General features: G+C 29.6%; 1 protein-coding gene and 1 pseudogene across 2 annotated transcripts; one reads left to right on the top strand and one right to left on the bottom strand.

Moving 5' to 3' along the window:
• The first annotated feature begins 420 nt into the window (after window positions 1-420).
• Window positions 421-9,525, top strand: LOC110641783 (cullin-4). Of its 2 annotated transcripts, XM_058140422.1 has the most exons (17): window positions 422-784; window positions 2,031-2,146; window positions 2,217-2,563; window positions 3,279-3,459; window positions 3,601-3,723; window positions 3,815-4,102; window positions 5,716-5,841; window positions 6,017-6,118; window positions 6,200-6,253; window positions 7,433-7,539; window positions 7,641-7,701; window positions 7,807-7,938; window positions 8,064-8,201; window positions 8,324-8,404; window positions 8,645-8,725; window positions 8,829-8,909; window positions 9,246-9,525. In XM_058140422.1, exons 1-17 carry the CDS (start codon window positions 451-453, stop codon window positions 9,357-9,359), a joined length of 2,466 nt encoding a protein of 821 aa, XP_057996405.1. In that variant the 5' UTR covers window positions 422-450; the 3' UTR covers window positions 9,360-9,525. The 2 variants fall into 2 exon arrangements, with proteins under 2 accessions (XP_057996406.1, XP_057996405.1); XM_058140423.1 differs by lacking the exon at window positions 8,324-8,404 and having other exon boundaries at window positions 421-784.
• Window positions 9,526-11,330: 1,805 nt separating this feature from the next.
• LOC110641789 (beta-amyrin synthase 2-like) lies at window positions 11,331-16,955 on the bottom strand (annotated as a pseudogene).
• Between the last annotated feature and the right edge of the window lie 7,609 nt (window positions 16,956-24,564).

Here is a 24,564-nt window from a genome sequence, read left to right as displayed (position 1 = left end):
TCTTTAACCCACCACCACTCACCGCTCAAATAAGCTCAAAGTTCCAGGCGCAAGGCGGGGGAGGAGGATGGGTGTGTGAGGGAGAAAATCTCAAAAAGCAACAAAAACCCAAAAATTTTGATACAAAATCAGAAAAAATAAGTAAAACTAAATAATATCATCCAATTAAAAAAAGGGAAAAAAAGTTTTAATAAACTGTACATTTTTCAATATATAAGGTACTTGTAGTCTTCCTTTTACACCAAATTTTAAAGATAACAAATATGTATATTATGTAAGGTAGTAAACTTTAGAAAAGTGAAAAAAAAGACACTCCCATCTAATTTTATTTCTTCTCAAATATTCACATCCTTCCCTTCTTTTATTTATTTATTTATTTATTTTTATTTTTATCTGTATACAATGCCCTCTTCTTAAGAGTTCACTTTATTTATTTATTTATTTTGGTTAATGTCTCTCCCCACCAAACGCTCCGCCACTACCACAGCCACCACCTCTAGTTCCTCCACCAGCGCCACTGCTAATTTTCCTCCTATGAAGAAGGCCAAGTCTCAGGCTGTCTCTGCGTGCTCGTCTCTCGACCCATCTTGTAACAAAAACGGCCTTCATCACTTCATTCCCAGCACTGCTGCCGATAACGACGTCGTATTCGACTCCTCTTCCATGACTCTCGATGACGATCCCAAGCTTGACGACCGCTCTCCTCCCCCAGCCGCAAATTTATCTCGCAAAAAAGCCACTCCTCCTCAGCCCGCGAAGAAGCTTGTCATCAAGCTCGTGAAAGGTGCAATTTTGTTACTTTTTTTTTTTAATTGCATCTCAGTTTTGATGATAAATTTGATATGTTCTATGTTGTGAGTTTTTCATGATTTAATGAATCATCAAGGATTTTGCTCTTCCTCCCTAGTTTTTTGGGTTTAGAGTTTGGGCTTAAAACTTTTATAGTATATTGAATCAATGTGGGTTTTTTTTTTGCGGTTTTTTTTGTCAATCTGTTGGTGGCGCATAAAACTTTTATTTTAGGATATGGCCGCTGGTTCAGCCAGTTGATTTCATTTTGAGAGCGAATTGAGCTGGTAATTGAGTATTTAGAGCTTAGATTACATACCAAATTTAACGAAAAAACCTACACTGGCTATCAGTTTTGGATCTGGATAGTCACTGCCGCATCCTTGTATTGTTAATGGCTTGCTCTCAGCTAGACCTTCTAGCTCTATCTGGGGCAGTGACCCGAATTAGCAGAGACAAAGGTCTAGCTAAGTTAAGAGTTTTTGGTAATTGCTCTAATTTATTGACTGCTCAGCTGTTAACAAAGTGCTTATATAGCAATGCACAATTTTGTATTGTGCCCTTGTCTTCTTGAGTTCTTTATAGTTTCTTCCTTTGGACAATTCTATGTTCTGCAGCTAGGTTTTAGGTTGGCTTTTATAGATTATTTATTGCTGAAGGCTAAAGTTCCTAGCAGGCTAGCACAGACTAAGTGTTCATCTGTGCAGTTCTGTTCCAAAACGGACAAATTTAGATTGGAAACGTGTTCATTTTCTATCAATTATTGCTTTTATATGGTGCTGTGGTATGCAAATTTACAAGTGTTTAGTCCATTACAAGAGCATAGTTGTAGCTGAATCCAACGTATTGTAAATACAATGTAATCTTGCATATGCACAATGATTTATATACAAAAAGACACTAATATTAAGTTGATGAATGGCTACTTTTTAGGCACCATTTTCTATGCAGTAGGTTCCCCCCCTCCCCCCACCACTTTTTTTTTTTTTTTTGTTTTTTTTACTACTTATTATAGCACTGAATGGTTGGAGAGTAACAGGTTAATGCATTATGTAATTTTTTGACATTTACTCATATTACTAATACTCCCTTCATTTTTACGGTCATTTGCTGATTGGACAAAGAGAGCACAATATGAATAGCATCTTGGAATTTTGAAATCTGGAATCTGAAGTTTGTAACAAAAAATGTGCTGGATGTATTTCACCTATAATTTTGTTGTCTAATTATGTTCTATGTAGCTAAACCAACACTGCCTGCACATTTTGAGGTGGATACATGGGCAAAGCTGCAGTCAGCTATTAAAGCTATATTCTTGAAACAACCAGATTCCTGTGACTTGGAGAAGCTTTATCAGGTGGATCCTCCTGCATTTTACGTTTTGTTGTGAATGAATTATCATATCTTATGTGAATGTTTTCCATCAGGCTGTCAATGATCTTTGTCTGCACAAGATGGGTGGTAATCTTTATCAGCGAATTGAAAAGGAATGTGAAGCGCACATATCCTCAGTGTTACAATCTTTGGTTGGTCAAAGCCCAGATTTGGTGGTTTTCTTATCACTGGTTGAGAGATGCTGGCAAGATCTATGTGACCAAATGCTGATGATTCGTGGTATAGCCTTGTATCTAGATAGAACATATGTGAAACAAACCCCAAATGTACGTTCATTGTGGGACATGGGTTTGCACCTTTTCCGGAAACATCTTGCTTTGTCTCCTGAAGTTGAGCACAAAACTGTCACAGGCCTTTTGCGAATGATTGAGAGGGAAAGGTACTTCTAAAAGTTTTAAAACCTAGTCAAGGATATGTTTTTCTTGTTTTATGTTGATAATGCATCACATTTTTTTATTCACATTTTTCGTTGAGTTTTAAATATTCTGTCCCCCCTCCCCACCCAAAAGGAAAAAGCCCCCAAAACATTATGTCAATTTTTGCCTTTTACCAATCCTATACCCAACTTTGGTTGTTGGTTTCAATTATAGCCCACCCCTTGAATTGTAGTGTCTTCATTTAGGCAAGTAGTGGTTAGAGATGAACTTAATGTAGTATGCCAATAATTCTAATAACTCTTAAAATACATGTCACTTCAACAATTGAAGAAAAGAATATAATACCAAATACTAAATATTATAATAAATTCTTCATGACATATCAAACCAATGAGAAATGTTGGCATGTATAATTCAGGGTCATATACATGTAGCGTGCAACATCATGTCCATATTAGACTAGAAAACATTCAGTTAAAGTCTTATGTAAGGTATGGCTGCAATTGAAACCACCTCCCCAAAGTCGACGACGTAATCAGCAAAGTTGAAAAAGGAGGAGGAGAAGAGGGGTGTTTTTTTTTTTTTTTTTTTTTGGGGGGGGGGGGGTGTGTTGTGGGGTGGTGGGAATTGAAACAAGCACTAAACTCTTGGAGTATCATAAGGTGATACAGTTATTTTCATCTTGGAACTAACATGTGCATGTTTTTGTGATTGCAGATTGGGTGAATCTGTTGATAGAACTCTCCTAAACCATCTTTTGAAGATGTTTACTGCTTTAGGAATTTATGCTGAAAGCTTTGAAAGACCATTTCTGGATTGCACATCTGAATTTTATGCTGCTGAAGGCATGAAATACATGCAGCAATCGGATGTTCCAGATTACTTGAAGCATGTGGAGGTGCATTTCATTTCTTTTTTGATATTATATTATAAGGGATTGTAACTGTACTGTGTTTGGCACCTTTTATCATGTTTTTCCAAAAAAGTTGCCTAATGTATATGTATCCTTGGAAAATTCATGGGTTATGCATTCTTGCAGATGAGGTTGCATGAAGAACATGAAAGATGCTTACTCTATCTTGATGCAAGTACTAGAAAGCCTCTAATAGCAACTGCTGAAAGGCAGCTTCTTGAACGTCATATATCTGCAATTCTGGATAAGGTGTGCATACCCTGCAGTTATTTCATATATTCTTTAAATATTCAATCTATTTTCATAGCTTTAATAATTATTGTTTCTTTGATCTGTCTAGGGGTTCATGATGCTAATGGATGGCCATAGAACTGAGGATCTTAAGAGAATGTACTCATTATTCTTAAGGGTCAATGCCCTTGAATCATTAAGGCAGGCTCTTAGCTCATACATTCGAAGAGCTGGACAAGGCATTATCATGGATGAAGAAAAAGATAAGGATATGGTTTCATCCTTGTTAGAATTTAAGGCTTCTCTTGACACAATATGGGAAGAAAGCTTTTCTAAGAATGAAGCATTTTGCAATACGATAAAAGATGCATTTGAACATCTAATTAATCTTCGTCAGGTAAGTGTGCCTTTCTATTGGTTTTGCCTTCATTGATTCTAAACCAATGTTAAATATGGATTTCTAAGTTGGTTGAATTGTGGAATTTGCAATGCAAATGATATAATGTATGGTAAAACATATTAAAGTGATCAAAGTTGGAGAGTTAAAATCTGATCTAAATGATGGAATCATTATTCCTTGTGTTGTTTTTGATTATGATGGAGTCTTCCTTTGCAAATGTTGGAGCAGACTCAAATCAATAGGATTATCAAGTTAATGCGACTCTCCTTTTCAAACTTGTTGTACATTGCTTGTAACCTCTTCCTTGAGAGTATAATACTACAGAATTACATGGCAATGCAATGAAGGGCATAGAGGGCTGCTTTTCGTGGGATGGAATTAGAGAAAATGAATATTTCAGGTTTGGGTTTTGAAGATGTTTGCAGCTTTTAGTGTTGTAGGAGTTTGAAAAATACAGGTTTGAAGGCCAACGTGGATGAACATCTTAAGAAGTCGGTTGCTAGAACCTAAATCTGTGAAAGTAAAGGAGATATTTGAATTGTGAGTTTGGTTGATTGGTAATCTATAGAGGATAGTATAAGTCTAATGTTTCAAAAATGGAGTTTTTAGGTGTTTGACTTCAAATGAAGCTGGATATGTAAAGCAATGGCAGTTTCTGTGTTCTGGTGTTTAGATAAATTAAAATAGAAAAAAAGAAAAAAAGAAAAAAAGAAACTACATGTTAACACTGCTAGAGTCTTGATACCCATTAAAGTGGCAAACCGCTGAATTGTTGCTCTAAACAAGGCTCGTAAAGGCTTGCCCTTGGACTAATGGGGGTCTATAACTACTTTAAATCTTCCAAAATGGGTCTTATGCTCTCATATATATCACCATAATATTGGTGGATGTCATTTGATACTTAAAGATAATATAAATATCATATGCAATTTAATAATCTCACTGGAATGATATTTCATATTTGGTTGGTAATGTCATCAGTTCAAGCAAGTTAGTACCTTGCTATTCTGCAGCATATCGCTTTTAACCTGATCCCCTTTTGCTGCTCTTAAAGCAGTATGAAAAATTGTGCATTTTGTGTGCTTGCAGGTTAGATTTTAATTTGCTAATAGAAAGAAGTGCGCTTTGCTGATGTGTATTCCTTCTTACTGCTTTGCCCTTTGCTTAATTTATCCTTTTGGAGAATTTTTTCATGTCTTCAACGGGAATGATCTTGCACCTTGTATCATTATATATAGAGAGTCTCAGAATTCAAATTTCCTCCTTCCTTTTCTTGAAAAAAACCTATATGCATTCACTTGGTATTGAAAAAATTTAAAAAGAAAAGCTGCTACTGCATCTGTATATCCTTTGTGCCTACATGTCTGTTGACAATTAAATTCCTATCAAGAATTTGTGTTCCTCCGAGGTTTCTCTGCTACTTCCCAAGATTGTATTGATTTGATCAATCTGTTAATCTATGTTTTAAGCATGTACTGGTGAGAAACTGGTAGTCGAATAATTGATGTCAACCTCAAGAATGATTCTAGGTTAGCTGGTTGAAACTGCTGATTCTGTGTTATTATTTTCAAGTTTCTGGCTAAGAATTCATTTTGTTCTCCCTTTAATAGAACCGGCCGGCTGAGCTGATTGCAAAGTTTCTGGATGAGAAGCTTCGTGCTGGAAATAAGGGAACCTCTGAAGAGGAGTTGGAGGGTACGCTTGATAAAGTTTTGGTTTTGTTCAGGTTTATTCAGGTAATTTGATCTGTTTGACCAGAAATTAACATGTTTACTCTAGCACTTATTTAAAATCATCTACCCTTTTTTTTTTTTTTATTTAAATCATCTCTGGTTCTGTTCTAGAAAATGTCTTGCTGAGGCTCATGCATGACTTTTTTTTTCCCTTTTCTGTTCTTTTCTGTTTATGAAGGGCAAGGATGTGTTTGAAGCATTTTATAAGAAAGATCTTGCTAAAAGACTACTATTGGGAAAAAGTGCTTCTATCGATGCAGAAAAATCTATGATATCAAAGGTTAAGGACAGATATTTTCACATATGTTCTTAATCCTTATCTTCTATTGATCATATTAACAGGTTTGAATTGCTACTGCAGCTGAAGACCGAGTGCGGCAGCCAGTTTACAAACAAACTTGAAGGAATGTTTAAGGTGTGTATGTTAATATAAAATTTTTTTTCTAGGATTAATAATTGTTCCATGTTGCCATTATGACCTATAATGCCAAGCTGTTAATTTATTGCTACACAAATATAAATTTCATATAGCTATTAGTGCCTCCCAGGAGGGTGAGGTTTGATGCAATGGTAATGCTGCTCCAGTGTGTCTCGGGGGTCACAATTACAAAGCAAGGAAATACTCAGATTAGTGCAAGGGGAAGGCTGCTTACATCCATAGTCCACAGAGTGAGAAGCCTCATCCAATGGGACACCCTTTTTTGGTCATTAGCCCTAAGAAATTTTCATTCTGAAGTCCCCAGTAGAGGTGTAGCATGCATCTGAAATACTCAGATTAAAGTTGGGATGATTTTAATTTCTCTCCCTCTTTTTTTTTTTTATCCTGGTGTGGGCAACATTTCCCCTAGGTTGCAAAAATGTAGTCCTCTTGTTCCAAATTAAATGCGTTTTATAGGTAACATGTCCCCTTGTGTACTGGCTATTGTCAATCAGCACAATTTTCCCTGCCATGGTGCTCATGAGAGAGAGAGAGAATTTTAATCTTTACAAATGAAAACAGGTTAATAGGTGTGTTGCTGTGTTGAAGCATGTGTTGGGAAATGTTTGCAGTGCAATGCATATCTATGATTGACTGAATGTGCATTTGCATGGTTTTGGTAGGAATCATTCTGGTTTGACTAAATGCAAATGAGGGACTGCTTAGCTACTAACAAGTATGCTAAGCCTACTTTTTATACTTTAATATGGTATCATACTAGTACTGTCATGTGCTCGGTGTGTTGTACCATATTGTTGATGGGTACTAAATTTGAGCGGGAGAGGTCAAAATAAATGCTTGGCAGCAATTTTGGGTGGACTAATGTATATTAGCTTGTACTTTTATAACAACTACACTGTTATAATAGGAAAGAAGCACATCATGGTAAGTTGCTTTTCGAATAAGTCTCAATTTTTCAAGTATTGAGGAATAGAAGGGTCTAGGCAATTGGAATTGAGGTTATCCATATTTTTACAAACCTCCATTAAATCTCTCTCTCTCTCTCTCTCTCTCTCTCTCTCTCTCTCTCTCTATAACACATGTCAAGTTGCCAACCATATGGTAAAATCATATGGGTATGTGATAAAGTGCATCCTTTGGTAAATTCTTTTGCAGGATATTGAACTTTCAAAGGAGATAAATGAATCCTTCAAACAATCATCCCAGGCAAGGACAAAACTTCCATCAGGGATTGAGATGAGTGTCCATGTTTTAACAACAGGGTAGGTTTAGAAGCCGATTTTAGATTCCAAGTATGCATTGTATTGTTAGCCAATACATGGTGCCACAATTTTTGATTCTTGGTTTGGTGAGTTGGTTGCAGGTACTGGCCTACATATCCGCCCATGGATGTTAGGCTTCCTCACGAGCTAAATGTCTATCAGGTTGTGCACAAGTTACCCAGTAGCTGTTTTTTTTTAACAAGTCAAATAGTCTTTATGAGCATTCAATAAATGATCATCTGATGCCTAATTCCCTATATGCTACAGGATATTTTCAAAGAATTCTACTTAAGTAAATATAGTGGCAGGCGCTTAATGTGGCAAAATTCATTGGGTCACTGTGTGTTGAAAGCTGAATTTCTGAAAGGTAAAAAGGAGCTGGCAGTTTCCCTATTTCAGGTTGGTTTCATAGTCTTCTACCCTTTACTTTTTCATGGTCTTTTCTCTTTGCTCCTGTGATTTCTCCATGACCTGCACAAGTGGACTCATTCTAATAGTTCAGGGCTTTATGTGTTGTGTGCCAGACTGTCGTTCTGATGTTGTTTAATGATGCCCAAAAGCTTAGCTTTCAAGATATTAAGGATGCCACTAGCATAGAGGACAAAGAACTGAGACGGACTTTGCAGTCTCTTGCATGTGGAAAAGTTCGTGTCCTGCAAAAGGTTGGTGGCAGTCATCTGTGTTGCAATAATTTGTACATTTTGTTTTCTTATTTCTTGTTTTGATGAGGTTGGTAGATGTTAGTTTTCCTGGCCCTTTTTATCATTAAATTTATATTTGACAGCTGCCTAAAGGGAGGGATGTGGAGGATGATGATTTGTTTCTTTTCAACGAGGGATTTACTGCTCCTCTGTATCGTATAAAGGTACATATGTTTGTTATGTTGGTATATACAGTGGCTATTTATCTGATTGTGTTAAGCTTTTGCATAAATATTGTTAGTGCCAAAAGTGACCATGGTCAAATGCTTTACTCACTTTAAAAGCTTCAGTATCTTCATCACTCTAAATTAATTACTTAGCAAGGTTGTGGTTAACCTGCATGCATTTTTTTTTTTGTCAATCATATTTTAGAGCTTGAAGCTAACTGTCATTTGGGGATGCAGGTCAATGCAATCCAGATGAAGGAAACTGTAGAGGAGAACACAAGCACCACTGAGAGAGTATTTCAAGACCGACAATACCAGGTTCACCTTCTCAACATAATTGTCTGTGCGCTGTAAAAAGTTCTCTAAAAATGCTGAGAACTAGCCAGGTGAACTATATGTGATATTGCTACGCACGCTGCAGGTTGATGCTGCTATTGTTCGGATAATGAAGACAAGGAAAGTACTAAGTCACACACTTCTGATTACTGAACTCTTCCAACAGGTAAGTATATTCCATTTTATTTGCCTCGAGCATGTAAACTGAATCAACGTAATATGGAAGCCACACACATTCCGAGTCAAAATCTCAAATTATAAAATTTGATTCATATACTCGTTCAGATCCTGGATTTCAAATTTCCCATCCAAAATGCATTTTAATTGTATTCTGAGTTCTGACCTGTTTCTTCATTGGGGATTGAAAAGTGTTAACATTGCAATTAAACCAGCCATCAGTGACCTGAGTAAACTGACCGGAGGATGTCAACTAACCCATTTTTTAAGCTGTATCAAAATGAACTATGATTTTGATGAAAATTTTGTTTCTTATGTTTAACAGCTTAAGTTTCCTATCAAGCCAGCGGATTTGAAGAAAAGGATAGAGAGCCTCATCGACAGGGAGTACCTGGAGCGAGACAAGAGCAACCCTCAAATATACAATTACCTAGCATAATTCATTTTGCGGCACTAAAAAATCTTCTTGTAAATGACATGGGAGATGTCTGACCTCTTTAAGAGGCTACTCAATCCCTGTCCGATGAATGTACAGTTAACTTGTAGTGGTTTAATTTTGTTGCAGCCAACAATATAATTGTAAAGCATATTAAGCTTCTCTTTTATTCTTCGCTTCCTGTTATAAGACTTTTTGAGTTGCTTCAAATAACTGACGCTTAATGGGAAGAAAGGGGAAAATGATTTGAAAGAAAAAGATTTACGTACAATTCGGAGAGAAGTGAGAAGCGATAGGCTTTTGACATGTTTAGGACTGAGGGGAAATGGAGATTTCACAGGACTGAAGGTTGATTCTTACTCCCCATAAGCTGAATGGTCAATGTTGAAATAACGTTATAAGTTTTTCCATTGTATGAAAACCTTGTGCGGTACTCTCCATTGCTTTCTTGATGTTTTCATTACTGCAGATAATATTAGGATTGAATGACCCTTGCTAGTCACTCGCGATTGTTTTGTTGCTGATCATTGGTGAAATTACAATTGGGAGTCGGGATATTTTTTTGGTCCATTTTGAAGGACTTGATTTTTCCATTAAATTTTTGTTTTGGAAGTGAGGAAAATGAATAAAGCCAAGTAAAGGGACTGAAAAATTAAAAAAGGTTAATATGAAACAAAGTATATTCCAATTACATTTCAATGTGTTACAACGGTAATAATCATGTCTAGCATATAATTATATCAATTGTAGTCCAACTGAAATGTCGGCCACTAGGCTTAGTCCAGTGGGCAAGATATCCGTCACTCTGGCCAATGTCTAGAGTTTGAGATTTTGAAATGCAGAAAAAAATCCAAGTGAAATTAAGGATGAAATTAGCAATTTCTTATCTTTGAGATTATGATATGGAAAAGAATCCATTTTAAAGAAGCCAGAGTACTGGAACGACTTCAAAGTTCTACAAGATTTGGAAACAATTTCTCAGTTACAAGCATACACAATCTCATGATCCAATTCTATTTAAAACATAATCATCCCACACCTATCAAACACCCAGAAAGAGTTTTTTTTTTTTTTTTTTTTTTTTAATCTTCATCCACATTTTCATTTCATTTCTTAGCAAGAGGAGGAGGAAAAAGGGTTTAAAATAGTGAAAATTAAGACAAATACTAATATCCTTTCAGGCAGAAATGAAGATCAGATGACCTTGATTGGGATTGAAGCAGCAGAGGGTTCGACATCAGCAGCCTTGGGATTGGGGTTGGGATTGGGATGGTGGTCTTGGAGATCTGGATTAGGGTTAGGGTTGAGAGGGACGCGGACGTCAGAAGAAACGGTATCGTCGTCGGGGTCGTAATCGGGATTAAGAGATCGATCAATAGCTTGACGGCCTTTTTCCAGACAAGGTTTGCAGGCGATCTCTATAGCTATCCATCCAAGTACGAGTCCTGCCACTGCTATCAATGCACTCGTTATCGCTGCCATTTTCCAATTCTTCTCTCAATAAAATCGTTTGCTTCGAGAGCAATTCCTTGATCTTTCTCGCCGGAAATGGGCACTTGCGTTTCGTTGATACTTTCCCTTGTCCGTAGTACTAGCTTTAGCTTAGACACCCATGATAGAGCACATGAAACTGGGCCTGGCTCTGGCCCAGAATCAGGCCCACGCCACTTTCTCTTTATAACTTTATTCATTTGGAGTCTAATTTGAAAAATATTTATTAAAAACTTTTAAATTTTGAATTTAATTTAAATTTAACGTATTTTAACAATAATAACAACTAAAAAAATTATAATTATTTTTAAAATAGTTTCAATCTCAATCCTGAATGGGCCCTTTTATTAATATTTGACTAACATAATTGATATCCTTTATGAAGATAAATATTATTTTATTTTGTAATTTTTCTAATAATATTACGAAGATATTAGATTTAGAAGTGAAATAATTGACTTCAGCACATGAAATTCATAAATGGAACTTGCAATTATTTTATAATATATCAATATATCTTATTCTACAAATATCTTTTGAACAATAAGGAAATATTGATAAATTTTACATTAGGTTTGGTTTTGCTTGAATTTATTATAAGACGAGCATTTTGAAGAGAAAAGGGCACTACGGCTTTTGGTGAGAGCAGAGCACATGTTTCCTGTATAAGCCCAAAGCCCATAGTGGAAATATATTCCTATACGAAGCGTAATGTAACATGCAAGTCTTCAAGGACGCCCCTGTGATTTCCTGCAAATTAATAAACTGATGAGCATGGAATCATCTCTAATGGTGCAAGGAACAAGAACTAGTGGCCAAATGAATTTACCTGCTGGGGAAATTCACCGGTTTCAAGCTGCGAGTTGATAAGTAGTTTTGCTGCTTCATGTAAAGGCGTGGGATCCCTTTCAGCCTGATTAATGAATAAATAAATAAATAAATTATAAATTTAATTAGGCCAAATGATGTACAGAAACAGTAATTAATCTAAAATCAACCTGCCCTGCATGAATCAGACCCATCATAGCCCATGCAGTTTGTACCAGATTTGATCGATTTCCTTCAAGTTGTATGTATTCCTGAATCATCAAACATGTGAAAAATTGTGAGATTATATATATATTTAAGGCTACAGAAAAATTCATGTTATGTGAGATGAGTAAATTGCTTACTAAATTTCTGCACGAAAGGTAGCTTTCTCCCCAGCCTCCTGATTTCTTTACTCGTTTTGAAAGCAGAAGATCACAAGCTTTACGTACTATTTCGCTGTTGCGGCAAGTCTTCCCAGCAGCAGCCAAACCTCTTAATGCAAAAAATGCAGCATATGTGTGGCAAATCCCCCAATTCCCATACCTGCCAATTAATACAATTTTAATACAAATCACAAAATTCACAAAATGCAAGAGTATATATATACATAATATAAGGGTATGAAGTATATATACCATGATCCATCGCTCTTCTGTGCATTTTCAATGTAATCTGTTGCTTTAGCCACAGCAATTTCTACTTCTTTCGGCCGGTATCTGGGATATAATCTTTTAAACAATACAAGAGCCTGGAGGATAGATCCAGTGCACTCAACACATCTGGAATTAGAAAATAGTTAATTTTGCGCCTTTTTTCCCTTGCGAAATTTTATTTTACACATATATATATATGATGGGAAAAAGGCAGATATATATATCTACATACTCAATTTCAACCACTACGCAACTAAAAGCTTCAGTAGGATTCAACAGCTGGGAAAGGGAGACACAAGAAGTTTAATCATAATAAGGATAATGGAAATGTAGATATTGGGTTTTGTATGATATATATATATACAACTCCAACCATGGATGAGGACTTGCTGGCTCCCAAATTGAAAAACCACCATTTTTGCTCTATAAATCACAAGACAATAATGTATTGGAAATTATTAGGAATATATGAGAAATATAAGCCTTGATGGAGACATGAGATGCATATCCACAGCATATCATTACCTGTAAAGTAAGGAGGAAATCCACAGCATCATATAATCGTTTTGCTTCAACGCTGTTAACAACCATATCTGATGGCATTTCTGACATCAAAAGTAAAACCTGCAAACCAATCAGTTTTGATTCAGTGTGTTTCTTAGAGATATACAACTATTCTCGAGACTCTTAACTTCAAGCTTAAAACTTAAACTTTTAAGTTAGAGTGATTTCTGAATGGTATGATAAAAGTATTTTTAGGGCTACGAGGTGTGGAAATCAAAGTGCAGATCAATGAAAAAAAAAGGCCTGCAATATAAAGTCTCCTAAGACCTCATATGATACATCCCAAGCTTTCATTGTATTGGGCTGCCTACTTGAGGCAAAACTTGCCTCATTATTACCTTTAGTGCTTCAGCTGTGCAGTCAGAGACTTGCCAACCCTGATCTCCATCAGCGAGAGGCCATGCTCCCTTACTAATATACCAGTACATATCTTTGTAATCTCTAGATCGATTTTCCAGTATCTAAAATCGAAATCAACAATAAATTATAGAGGTTTGTTAACAATTCTTTAAGCTTGAGCAGCAGTAGTCTTTTGCATATGTATATATATGTATATTTTATTATTATGGGAAGAAACCTGAGTTTGTTTGATGAACTCATGCGCCTTTCTGAGGGTAGAACCATATTCATCAGTAAAATCACTTTCCATAACTGCTTGAGTTGCAAATACAGCATCCCACAGCTGGCATCCCAAATTCTTTGTTCATCAGAGCAACAAGGTTAGTAAACATTATATTTAGTCTTGGCGCTGAGATATAATTAGCTACTTAATTAATTAGCTTGGCAAATTGACTAATGATAAAAATAGTGTTAATTAAGTTGATATTAATCAAACCTGCATTTTCATTCCATCTTCAGCAAACCATAAGTAATCAGGAACTCTAGGAAGGTGAAGCTTGAATGCTTCTTGAGTTGGATCTTCTGCCCAGTAAGCAAACATATGCAAAGCCTGATCGATAAAAAAATGTTTTTTTTTTTTTAAATTTTTTTTAACTAAAGACTAAAGTTATTAGGCAAAAAAAATTTTCTCCCTTTTCATTTTAATAAACTATATTATTTTCCCCTAATTTTTTTTTAAAGACAAATTAAATTGACTTTAATTGTTATACTAAAATTTCTAAATTTACTTTTAGAATCAAATAAATTTATCTCTAATACTATTTTCTAAAAATAAATTATCTTGTTATTATATATTAATTTCTTCATATCATTAATTATTAATATAAATGCATTTATTTGTATTTAATAATATAATATTTATTTACTACTATCACTTAATGAAATTTATTTAAATTACTAAAAATAATAAATATTATTTAAAAATAAATAAATATAATTTTAAAAAAATAAACTATAACTAGAGGGCCTCATATTTGGACTCTACTTTTTACTTGAAGTATACAAGGAAGAGGATTGCCTTTTATAGGAAAATTATCACCTCTCAAATTTTTGAAAAAACAATGTGAGACATTGCTTTTTTTTCTTTTTTTACAAATTATTATTTTCTTAATTTATAATTTAGAATTTAAATTTTCAATTCATCATATAAATATTTTACTATAACAAAGAATTAATAACATATTATATTATATAATCAAATTTTATTATATTTATTATAGTATTTATATATTTTTAAGTATAAATTTAATTAAAAATAATAATTAAAAAATAAAAATATTAATATATGTATAATTAATAAATTCAAATCATCAAAATATTTGTAGTTTATTGGTAAAAGTGTTTTTATCCAATTTTTGAGTTTTTTTTTTTAAGAAATTAATAACACTTGTTAGCTCAATAACTATATAATAACAATATGTTGATTAAAAGCTTTAATTATATAGATTAAAAGAAAAATATAATTTCTTTATTTTAATATATACGAATATAAAACAATATAAATATATATGCATATGTATTTACATGTTTAATTTTTTAAAAATCACTTTTTTATTTAATCATATATAATTTATACATATTTAACACACCCCATATATATATATATATATATATATATATATATATTAATTAGTTATCAAAATTTTTTTAATATGAAAAGGGAATTTTTAGTGACAAATTAAAAATAAAAACCTTAAAACTTCTTATATAAATAAAGTTGATCTTAATAAATTAGAAATAAATAATATAATATTTAGAAACTAATAAGTTTTACATCAAAAAATTAATTATTAGAAATAAATAACATTTAGAAAATAAGTTTTGCCTGAAAAAAATATTCATTAGAAATAAATAATTATACATTTAGAGACTAATAAACTTTTTTCTCAAAAAATTAATTATTAAAAATAAATAATATAATATTTAGAAATTAATAAAATTTTGTCTAAAAAAATAAGTCATTACAAATAATTATATATTTAGAGATTAATAAATTTTTATTTGAAAAAGTTAATTAGTAGAAATAAATAATATAATATTTAAAGATTAATAATTTTTTTGTTTTAAAAAATGAACTAATAGAAATAAATAATATAATATTTAAATATTAATAAAATTTTACCTCAAATAATAATTATTAATATTAAATATCTTATTTGTTTCAATGTATTTATATCTAAAAGACAATATTTTAGGAGTGCCATTAACGAGAGTCCCTGTAGAAGACGATGATATACCTTTTCCAAGCATGCATGAGTCAAATATCTGGTATTTTCATCTTCACAGCGAATGTGCCTCATTGCTTTTTCCAGAGCTTTCTTAGCTTGGAAAATGGCCAACGTTTAACAAGTGCCTCGCCATAAAGACCGTCCCATATCACATTTTGTACCAGAGAACGAGGAATGTAGAGATCTTCCTGCATCATTTTCATAAATTCATATAAGCTTATAATTTTTAACAAAATAAAAATTAGTATTAGAGTTTCAACTCAAAATCTGATATAGTTAGAGAGAGACCTGTAAACATAAATGCCGAGCTTTATTCCAATCTATTTGATCGTAGGGCTGGATGTAAATTTCGCTCCTTATGGCTACAACGAGATTGTTGATTGGCCCCACAAATCTCTTCCCGTACAAGTACGCAATGGGAGTATAAATTGTGCGCAAGTAACACCACAATTTCGCTAAATTTGCATATGCGATTGTTGCAAATTAAATAATGTAATTTTTTATTTTGTAGAAAAAAATTTATATATATAATTTAAAAAAAATATTATTTTTAAAATATTTTTAAAAAAAATATTTTATTATTTATTTGAATGTTAAATTAATAATATGTAATTATATCATTAATGTATATTTTCACATTTTAATAGGATTATCAAAATTTAAAAATTAAAATTTTTTTTAAAAAAATAAATTATTATTTTTTTCAAAAAATGACTTAATTTTTTATTTAATTAAAAATATATTTTTCATTCACTTATTTTTCTGAATACTTCAAATATTGAAAAATGTAAAAAATATTTTTCAATAAAGTATTTTTTATAAAATAAATAGAACTTTAATTTATTTTAAAAATATGATAAATAAAATTTTAAAATAATATTAAAAGATTATAATTTTTTACTTAATTAGATTTAAATTGTTAAAATATAAAAAATTAATTTTTATATTTTAAAAAATAAAAATTTATGATGACTTTTTAAAAATAAATTAATTGTATTGACTGCTGGTATACTGAGAAGATCAATTCCACTTTCTTTGATAAGCTGTTTTCATGTTCAAATCCAAAAGAAAACAAAAAGTTCGTTAGACTTGTTATGTAATGTTCAAGATAGAGACGCACTGACAAATAATTAATTAATTAATTTCATCTATCATTATCACCTGCAAATTCTTGAAAACATCACTGCTTGCTTTAACTTGAAATCGGTTTTGTGAGAGATTCTCTCTTGCTTTTTGGAGTTGTTCAAGTTCCTCAGGCGTACCATAATCACGGTCGAATTTCCATACTTGTCTGCCAACAAAATTGTTGGTGCTAAACAGCAAAGAATCATCGCCCTTAGCTACCTCAAGCTTCCACATTTTCTTTATACCTGGGAATTTCAAAAATTGCACCTGCAAAAACTATTTTAATAACCGGCCTTAGCTTTTCTTCGAGAAAGGCTCTTTATTTCGTGGTGTATGCATAATTAATAAAGATAAATTCACCCTCCTAGTATGTGCCAAGAATGAGTTGAACATAAAAAAAGTGAGAGTTTCAAGGTGCGAATTATTTCCAATTTGAGCAAAAATTTATAGCATTAGCCACTCGATTAAACTTCTATCAAATTGAAGGAAATCTGTTAATATATGCTGCCCATGTATTAAATTTTATAAAAAAATAAATATAATTAATATAAAATTAAATTTATATTAGATTAAATTTAATAATAATTAATAAAATGAGTATAATAATATTAATCAATAAGCTAAGCTCTTTTTGAAAAGAGTTACACAATAACTTTTAATGAAAATTTAACCTGCTTTGTAATATAAAGAGATATATTATATTATGTCACATAAAAAATAATAAAAAATTATATAAAAATTTAAATTAATACAATGAATATAAATAATGTATAACATATATTAAAAAAAATTAAAAATTATTTAATCATACATTTTAATAACATATACATAATATTTAAATTTTAATTTTAAAAATTATTTTAATTTTACTTTTTTGAAACTTTGAAGAGTACCATACACGTGTATCTTTTTCTTAGCCAATATTTATCGTTTGGAGATTTTTTTTTCTCAACTTTGCAACAGTTGAAGAAAATCATGTGTATTATACAAAATGTGTAAGTTACAATATAGTAAATATTTCATCCTTTAATATGGCTAGTTAATGTTGGAATTAGTTGTAGTTAAATCAAAGATTCATTTTACTTCTAATTTTAATTTCTGGTTTTAATTAAATTTAATTATTTGGTTTTTTAAACAAAAATATTTTAAATTAAATTTGATCTATGATACGAAATCAGATTAGATGGCAAATTGGATGGCAATAAATAAATTTATATACTTATTTGATTTAAGTGAATAGAATGAATCTATACAAAATCAATTGAATATATATTTTGGTCAATTAGATCACTTGAATATGTGACATGTCACATTTATCATATATATTTGAGTTAATAGCAAAAAATTATCGTTTGATTGATTTAATTGAATAAATATTTAAGTCAATTGAATCAATTTGAATATTTAACATGTCATATTGATCATATATTTTAGTCAATTGAGCCGTTAATTGAGTCAATTAAATCAATTGATTACGTTCATATATATATTTGAATCAATCATGAAAATTATAATTTAGTTGATTCAATTGAATGTATATATTTGAGTCAAGTGAATCAATTTGAGTACGTCACATGTCATATTGCTCATATATTTTAGTCAATTGAATTTTTAATTGAGTCAACTGAATCAAATTAATTATGTCAATGTCACACTAATCATATATATTTGAATCAATTGTGAAATTTATAATTTCATTAATTTAATTGAATATATATTTGAGTTAATTGAATTAACTTGAGTATGTGACATGTCACATTGATCATATATTTTAATCAATTAAGCCTTTAATTGAATTAATTGATTTCATGCAATATCATATTGATCATATATATTTGAGTTAATTACAAAAATTATTATTTAATTGATTCAATTGAATATATATTTAAATCAATTGAATCGATTTGAATATATAATTTGTAACATTAATTATATATTTTAGTCAATTGAGTTAATTGTATCAATTAATTTTATGTAATATCATATTGATCTTACATATATGAGTCAATTGTTACAATTATCATTTAATTGATTCAATTGAATATATATTTGAGCTAATTGAATCATTTCGAGTATGTGGCATGTCAAATTGATCATGTATTTTAGTCAACTAAATATTTAATTGAGAAAATTGAATTAATTAATTATATACAATGTCACATTTATCATATGTATATTGGGTCAGTTGTGACAATTATCATTCAAATAATTTAATTGAATATATATTTTAGCTAATTGAATCAATTGAGTATGTGACATGTCACATTGATTATATATTTTAGTTAATTGAGCATCTAATCAAGTTAATCAAATCAATTAATTATTTATAATGTCGTATTGATCATACATGTGTTGGATCAATTATGACAATTATCATTTAAATAATTTAATTGAATATATATTTTAGCCAATTAAATTAATTAAGTATGTGAAATGTCATATTAATTATATATTTTAGTGAATTCAGCCTTAATTGAACAATTGAGTAAAAATATATAATTTAAAAATAAGAGATAAGTTTTTTTTTAATTATTTTAATTAAGTCAATTAAATTCATTTAGAATTATAATATTAATTAATAATTTATTAATATATATACATTAATCGAGTCAATTTAATCAATTTAAATTTAGATTGGTCATTTGTTCAAATATAATGAAGTAATATATATAGTATAGTTTTTTAATATTAACTGAAAAATTTAAATAAAAATATATTATTTATTTTTATTTATAAATCTTTTTTAATTTATATAAATATGTTTTTTATAAACTTAATTAAAAAAAGAAAGAAAGAAAACGCTGTGAAAAAGGAGGGAGAGAAAGTAAGAGGAGAGAGACAGAGAGAGAAAATGAAACTTGTAATTTGTATTTAAATTTATAGTTACAATAAATATAGCATACACAATTTAAATTTTAAATTTTAAATTTTTATGTTTTCCAATGAAAATAGTCTAAAGGTATTATAGTAAAATAATTTAACTTTTATACATGAATTAACTTTATTATTCTCGTTGATTTATATTAAATGTGGATCAAATTGATCTCTCAATCATTTTTCATTATAAAATATGAGAGAAATCAATTAGAATTTAGAGATAGTAAGTTTTAGATTTTGATAATGCTTATTTAGTGAGTATCAGCAGCTGAATATAGGTTTATATATTTTCATGAAATTACCATATGTTGAAGACATAACTAATATTATTTATAAAAATGAAACTTTAAATTTTATAATTATATTAGCAGTTGAATGGATTCAAGTGAATTATTTAATGAAAAATATGCACATATATTTATAAATGTAAGAATATGCATCAATTATACACATTTTTATTGTATAAGCTTAAATTATTATGCAGATGATTAAAATATTAAAATACCGGTACTCATTACAATGGCATAAATTATTTTTGTCTAGATTTTTTAATAAATGATATATAAAAAATTCAAAATTCATAAAAAAAATCACATATAATTTACAAAGCCTGTCACACATGAAATATATATATTTTTACTATAATAATATTTTGCTTCAATCAAAATCTGAGTTTATTCAATAGCTAGTTGGTGGTTAGGCATTAAAATGGGTAGATCACTAATAAGGTGTTTATTTATATTAAATGCGGATTAAATTGATCTCTCAATCATTTTCCATTATAAAATATGAGAGAAAGATATTAAGTTTTAGATTTTGATGATGCTTATTTGGTGAGCATCAGTGGCTGAATATAGGTTTATATTTTTCATGAAACTACCATATGTTGAAAACATAACTAATATTATTTATAAAAATGAAACTTTAAATTTTATAATTATATTAGCAGTAGAATGGATTCAAGTGAATGATTTAATGAAAAATATGCACATATATTTATAAATGTAAGAATGTGTGCCAATTATACATATTTTAATTGTATAAGCTTAAAATTATTATGCAAATGAGTAAAATATTAAAATACCGGTACTCATTACAATGTCATAAATTGTTTTCGTCTAGATTTTTTAATTAATGATATATAAAAAATTCAAATTTCATAAAAAAATCACATATAATTTACTAAGCCTGTCACACATGAAATATATATATATTTTTAATATAATAATATTTTGCATCAATCAAAATCTGAGTTTATTCAATGGCTAGTTGGTGGTTAGGCATTAAAATGGGTAGATCAATAGTAAGGTGTTTATTTATATTAAATGCGGATCAAATTGATCTCTCAATAATTTCCCATTATACAATATGAGAGAAATCAATTAGAATTTAGAGATATTAAGTTTTAGATTTTGATAATGCTTATTTGGTGAGCATCAGCGGCTGCATATAGGTTTATATTTTTTCATGAAACTACCATATGTTGAAGACATAACTAATATTATTTATAAAAATGAAACTTTAAATTTTATAATTATACTAGCAGTAGAATGGATTCAAGTGAATGATTTAATGCAAAATATGCACATATATTTATAAATGTAAGAATGTGCGTCAATTATACACATTTTAATTGTATAAGCTTAAAATTATTATGCAAATGATTAAAATATTAAAATACCGGTACTCATTACAATAGCATAAATTATTTTTGTCTAGATTATTTAATTAATGATATATAAAAAATTCAAAATTCATAAAAAAAATCACATATAATTTACTAAGCCTGTCTAGGGGTGTGCAAACGGTCGGTTCGGTTCCAAACCGAACCGAACCGATAAAACCAAAAATCGAAAATAAAAAATTTTAAAAATCGAACCAAACCGATTGATAAGAAAAAATCGAACAGAATCGAACCGATAAATATCGGTTCTGCTCGGTTTTAAACCGATCTAACCAAAATTTATAAAATTTCATATTTTTAACATTAAATCTAAATAATAAAAACATAAAAACAAAAAAAATTAGAAATCAAAACTCAAAAATCATAAGGTTCGGTTCGGTTTTCTTTGATTTCGGTTTGGTTCGATTCAATTCGATTCAATTCGATTCGATTTTTTTTTGATTTCCTATATATATTAATAATTTCGGTTTGGTTCAGTTTTTTTGATTTTTTTTTGTGAAAATAACCGAACCGAACCGATTAACTGAAATTATCAAAATTATAAACCGAACCGAACCGAACCGATTGAATTTTAAAACCAAACCGATTGAACCGAATTCAATCGGTTCGGTTCGGTTTGTCGGTTTAAACTGAAAACTGCTCTCCCCTAAGCTTGTCACACATGAAATATATATTTTTTAATATAATAATATTTTGCATCAATCAAAATCTGAGTTTATTCAATGAGTAGTTGGTGGTTAGGCTTTAAAATGGATAGATCACTAGTAAGGTCTCTATTTATATTAAATGCGGATCAAATTGATCTCAATCATTTTCCATTATTAAATATGAGAGAAATCAATTAGAATTTAGAGATATTAAGTTTTGGATTTTGATAATGCTTATTTGGTGAGTATCAGCGGCTGAATATATGTTTGTATTTTTTCATGAAACTACAATATGTTGAAGACATAACTAATATTATTTATAAAAATGAAACTTTAAATTTTATAATTATATTAGCAGTAGAATGGATTCAAGTGAATGATTTAATGAAAAATATGCACATATATTTATAAATGTAAGAATGTGCGTCAATTATACACATTTTAATTGTATAAGCTTAAAATTATTATGCAGATGAGTAAAATATTAAAATACCGGTACTCATTAAAAGGCAAAAATTATTTTCGTCTAGATTTTTTAATTAATGATATATAAAAAATTCAAAATTCATAAAGTAAATCGCATATAATTTACTAAGCCTATCACACATGAAATATATATTTTTTTAATATAATAATATTTTGCATCAATCAAAATCTGAGTTTATTCAATGGGTAGTTGGTGGTTAGGCATTAAAATGGATAGATCACTAGTAAGATGTCTATTTATATTAAATGCAGATCAAATTGATCTCTCAATCATTTTCTATTATAAAATATGAGAGAAATCAATTAGAATTTAGAGATATTAAGTTTTAGATTTTGATAATGCCTATTTGGTGAGGATCAGCGGCTGAATATAAGTTTATATTTTTTCATGAAACTACAATATGTTGAAGACATAACTAATATTATTTATAAAAATAAAACTTTAAATTTTATAATTATATTAGCAGTAGAATGGATTCAAGTGAATGATTTAATGAAAAATATGCACATATATTTATAAATGTAAGAATGTGCATCAATTATACATATTTTAATTGTATAAGCTTAAAATTATTATGCAAATGAGTAAAATATTAAAATACCGGTACTCATTACAATGGCATAAATTATTTTCGTCTAGATTTTTTAATTAATGATATATAAAAAATTCAAAATTCATAAAAAAAATCACATATAATTTACTAAGCCTGTCACACATGAAATATATATTTTTTAATATAATAATATTTTGCATCAATCAAAATCTGAGTTTATTCAATGGCTAGTTGGTGGCTAGGCATTAAAATGGGTAAATCACTAGTAAGGTGTCTATTTATATTAAATGCGGATCAAATTGATCTCTCAATCATTTTCCATGATAAAATATGAGAGAAATCAATTAGAATTTAGAGATATTAAGTTTTAGATTTTGATAATGCTTATTTGGTGAGCATCAGCGGCTGAATATAGGTTTATATTTTTTCATGAAACTACCATATGTTGAAAACATAACTAATATTATTTATAAAAATGAAACTTTAAATTTTATAATTATATTAGCAGTAGAATGGATTTAAGTGAATAATTTAATGAAAAATATGCACATATATTTATAAATGTAAGAATGTGCGTCAATTATACACATTTTAATTGTATAAGCTTAAAATTATTATGCAGATGAGTAAAATATTAAAATACCGGTACTCATTACAAAGGCATAAATTATTTTCTTTTAGATTTTTTAATTAATGATATATAAAAAATTCAAAATTCATAAAAAAAATCGCATATAATTTACTAAGCCTGTCACACATGAAATATATATATTTTTATTATAATAATATTTTGCATCAATCAAAATCTGAGTTTATTCAATGGGTAGTTGGTGGTTCGGCATTGAAATAGGTCGATCACTAGTAAGGTGTCTATTTATATTAAATGCGGATCAAATTGATCTCTCAATAATTTTTCATTATAAATATGAGAGAAATCAATTAGAATTTAGAGATATTAAGTTTTAGATTTTGATAATGCTTATTTGGTGAGCATCAGCGGCTGAATATAGGTCTATATTTTTTTATGAAACTACCATATGTTGAAGACATAACTAATATTATTTATAAAAATGAAACTTTAAATTTTATAATTATATTAGCAGTAGAATGGATTCAAGTGAATGATTTAATGAAAAATATGCACATATATTTATAAATGTAAGAATGTGCGTCAATTATACACATTTTAATTGTATAAGCTTAAAATTATTATGCATATGAGTAAAATTTTAAAATACTGGTACTCATTACAATGGCATAAATTATTTTTGTCTAGATTTTTTAATTAATGATATATAAAAAATTCAAAATTCATAAAAAAAATCACATATAATTTACTAAGCCTGTCACACATGAAATATTTTTTTTTAATATAATAATATTTTGCATCAATCAAAATCTAAGTTTATTCAATGGGTAGTTGGTGGTTAGGCATTAAAATGGGTAGATCACCAGTAAGGTATCTATTTATATTTAATGCGGATCAAATTGATCTCTCAATCATTTTCCATTATAAAATATGAGAGAAATCAATTAGAATTTAGAGATATTAAGTTTTAGATTTTGATAATGCTTATTTGGTGAGCATCAGCGGCTGAATATTGGTTTATATTTTTTCATGAAACTACCATATGTTGAAGACATAACTAATATTATTTATAAAAATGAAACTTTAAATTTTACAATTATA

The sequence above is a fragment of the Hevea brasiliensis genome, chromosome 18 (assembly GCF_030052815.1).
Source record: "Hevea brasiliensis isolate MT/VB/25A 57/8 chromosome 18, ASM3005281v1, whole genome shotgun sequence".
Lineage (NCBI taxonomy): Eukaryota > Viridiplantae > Streptophyta > Magnoliopsida > Malpighiales > Euphorbiaceae > Hevea > Hevea brasiliensis.
This window is presented reverse-complemented; position numbering and strand designations above follow the sequence as displayed.